At 43.9% G+C, this 1,404-nt stretch overlaps 1 protein-coding gene across 1 annotated transcript in view; it reads right to left on the bottom strand.

Moving 5' to 3' along the window:
* Positions 1 to 371: 371 nt before the first annotated feature.
* Positions 372 to 1,404, bottom strand: part of prcc (proline rich mitotic checkpoint control factor) — a 14,719-nt gene continuing 13,686 nt past the window's right edge. The window contains exons 6-7 of the mRNA XM_060942385.1: positions 1,227 to 1,292; positions 372 to 1,115 (exon numbers count right to left, since the gene is read on the bottom strand). Of these exons, the coding sequence (XP_060798368.1) occupies positions 1,029 to 1,115; positions 1,227 to 1,292 (153 nt within the window). The 3' untranslated portion in view covers positions 372 to 1,028. The remainder of the gene's footprint in view (positions 1,116 to 1,226; positions 1,293 to 1,404) is intronic.

Below are 1,404 nucleotides of genomic sequence, written 5' to 3'. Positions count from 1 at the left end.
AAACTACCATCTGGACCCAGATTATATCAGTCCGTTCCAACATGAAGATCTTCACTGCTGCTGGTGAGCAGCGGAGAGTAACTAATCACTGCCACAGTGCTGTGGTGTCAGGAGAAGAAAAACAGTGGGGGTTATGCTGTTAGAGGAAAATGATGATCTTCAGGGTGTTATCAGTAACTCTGCTTCATTTCTCACACACGGTGTTTATTACTCGCCTGATGTCGGCTCTGTACACCAGCGAGTGGGTGATTAAACACCTCCAAACACTTTCACAGTCAGAACAAGAGCCTCAGAAAGGTATACACAGGACAGGAAGTCCTTAGATGGACTTCTTGCTTCTTTCTCATATACACAAACACACACGACCTCTCTTTCACACTTTATCTCTTTATTGTATTGTGAGTTTCTTCACGTTAAAAACAAACTGCTATACAGAGTATTACTGACTTACTACACACACACACACACACACACACACACACTCCACAGATCTGTTGCCGAGGAGCTCAAACAGGAGCTGATTATTTAATATGAGGGAGTGTTTCAGCCTAAAACTAAACTGTTCTAATGAAGTGAAGTGTAAAGCCACCAGTTCAGATGTGGCATCACTGCAAACCAACACCATAGGGGCGTGGCCTAAAGTCTGGAGGCGGGGTTTGTACATTAGAAGTGTGCACACACACACACAGGTTTGGTGCTAAGCCGGAGGCCAGACACTTCCCGTGTGTGTGTGTGTGAGAGAGATGTGGGTCAGAATAACAGGAGTGAGTGGGTGGGGTCAACTTCTGGTACATTTGAGCCTTTAGGTAAATGAACATGTGTCTGCACGCACGCACACCTGGATGTTTCAGATTTCATCTCATGTTACATAAAGTGATGGAGCTTTCTCTCAATCAGCGCCGAAATGACTCAGACCAACACGTCCATCTCAACCCAACACAAATAACACACTCACACTCAGAGAGAGAGAGAGAGAGAGAGAGAGAGAGAGAGAGAGAGAGAGAGAGAGAGACACAGTTGCGGATCTTCTAGAAGCCATATTTGGCCTGAGTTTGCCTGCGAGTGAGTTTATTGTCAGACCAGCTGTTCTTCAGCTCCAACTCTCGCTCCTTCGCCTGATGAACACGAACACACACACGACCATCATTTACACACAAGTAGCAAGTTAAACAGATCAAGTAAATAAAGGAAGAGATAAAGCGGCAGACAGACAGATTGAGACTCACTTGATGAATCAGATATGTGATCTGGTGTTTGCGTCTCTGTTGTCCTGTCGGCTGATCCCCTTTTTTCTGTTAAAAATAAATAAAATAAAATAAAATCCTGAATGTAAACCTGATGCTCTTTTGTTCTGAAGCTTCACTCAGCTCAACTCTTCATTTCTAGAAAATATTTTACGCTCAA

Source organism: Neoarius graeffei, chromosome 16 (assembly GCF_027579695.1).
Source record: "Neoarius graeffei isolate fNeoGra1 chromosome 16, fNeoGra1.pri, whole genome shotgun sequence".
NCBI lineage: Eukaryota > Metazoa > Chordata > Actinopteri > Siluriformes > Ariidae > Neoarius > Neoarius graeffei.
This window is presented reverse-complemented; position numbering and strand designations above follow the sequence as displayed.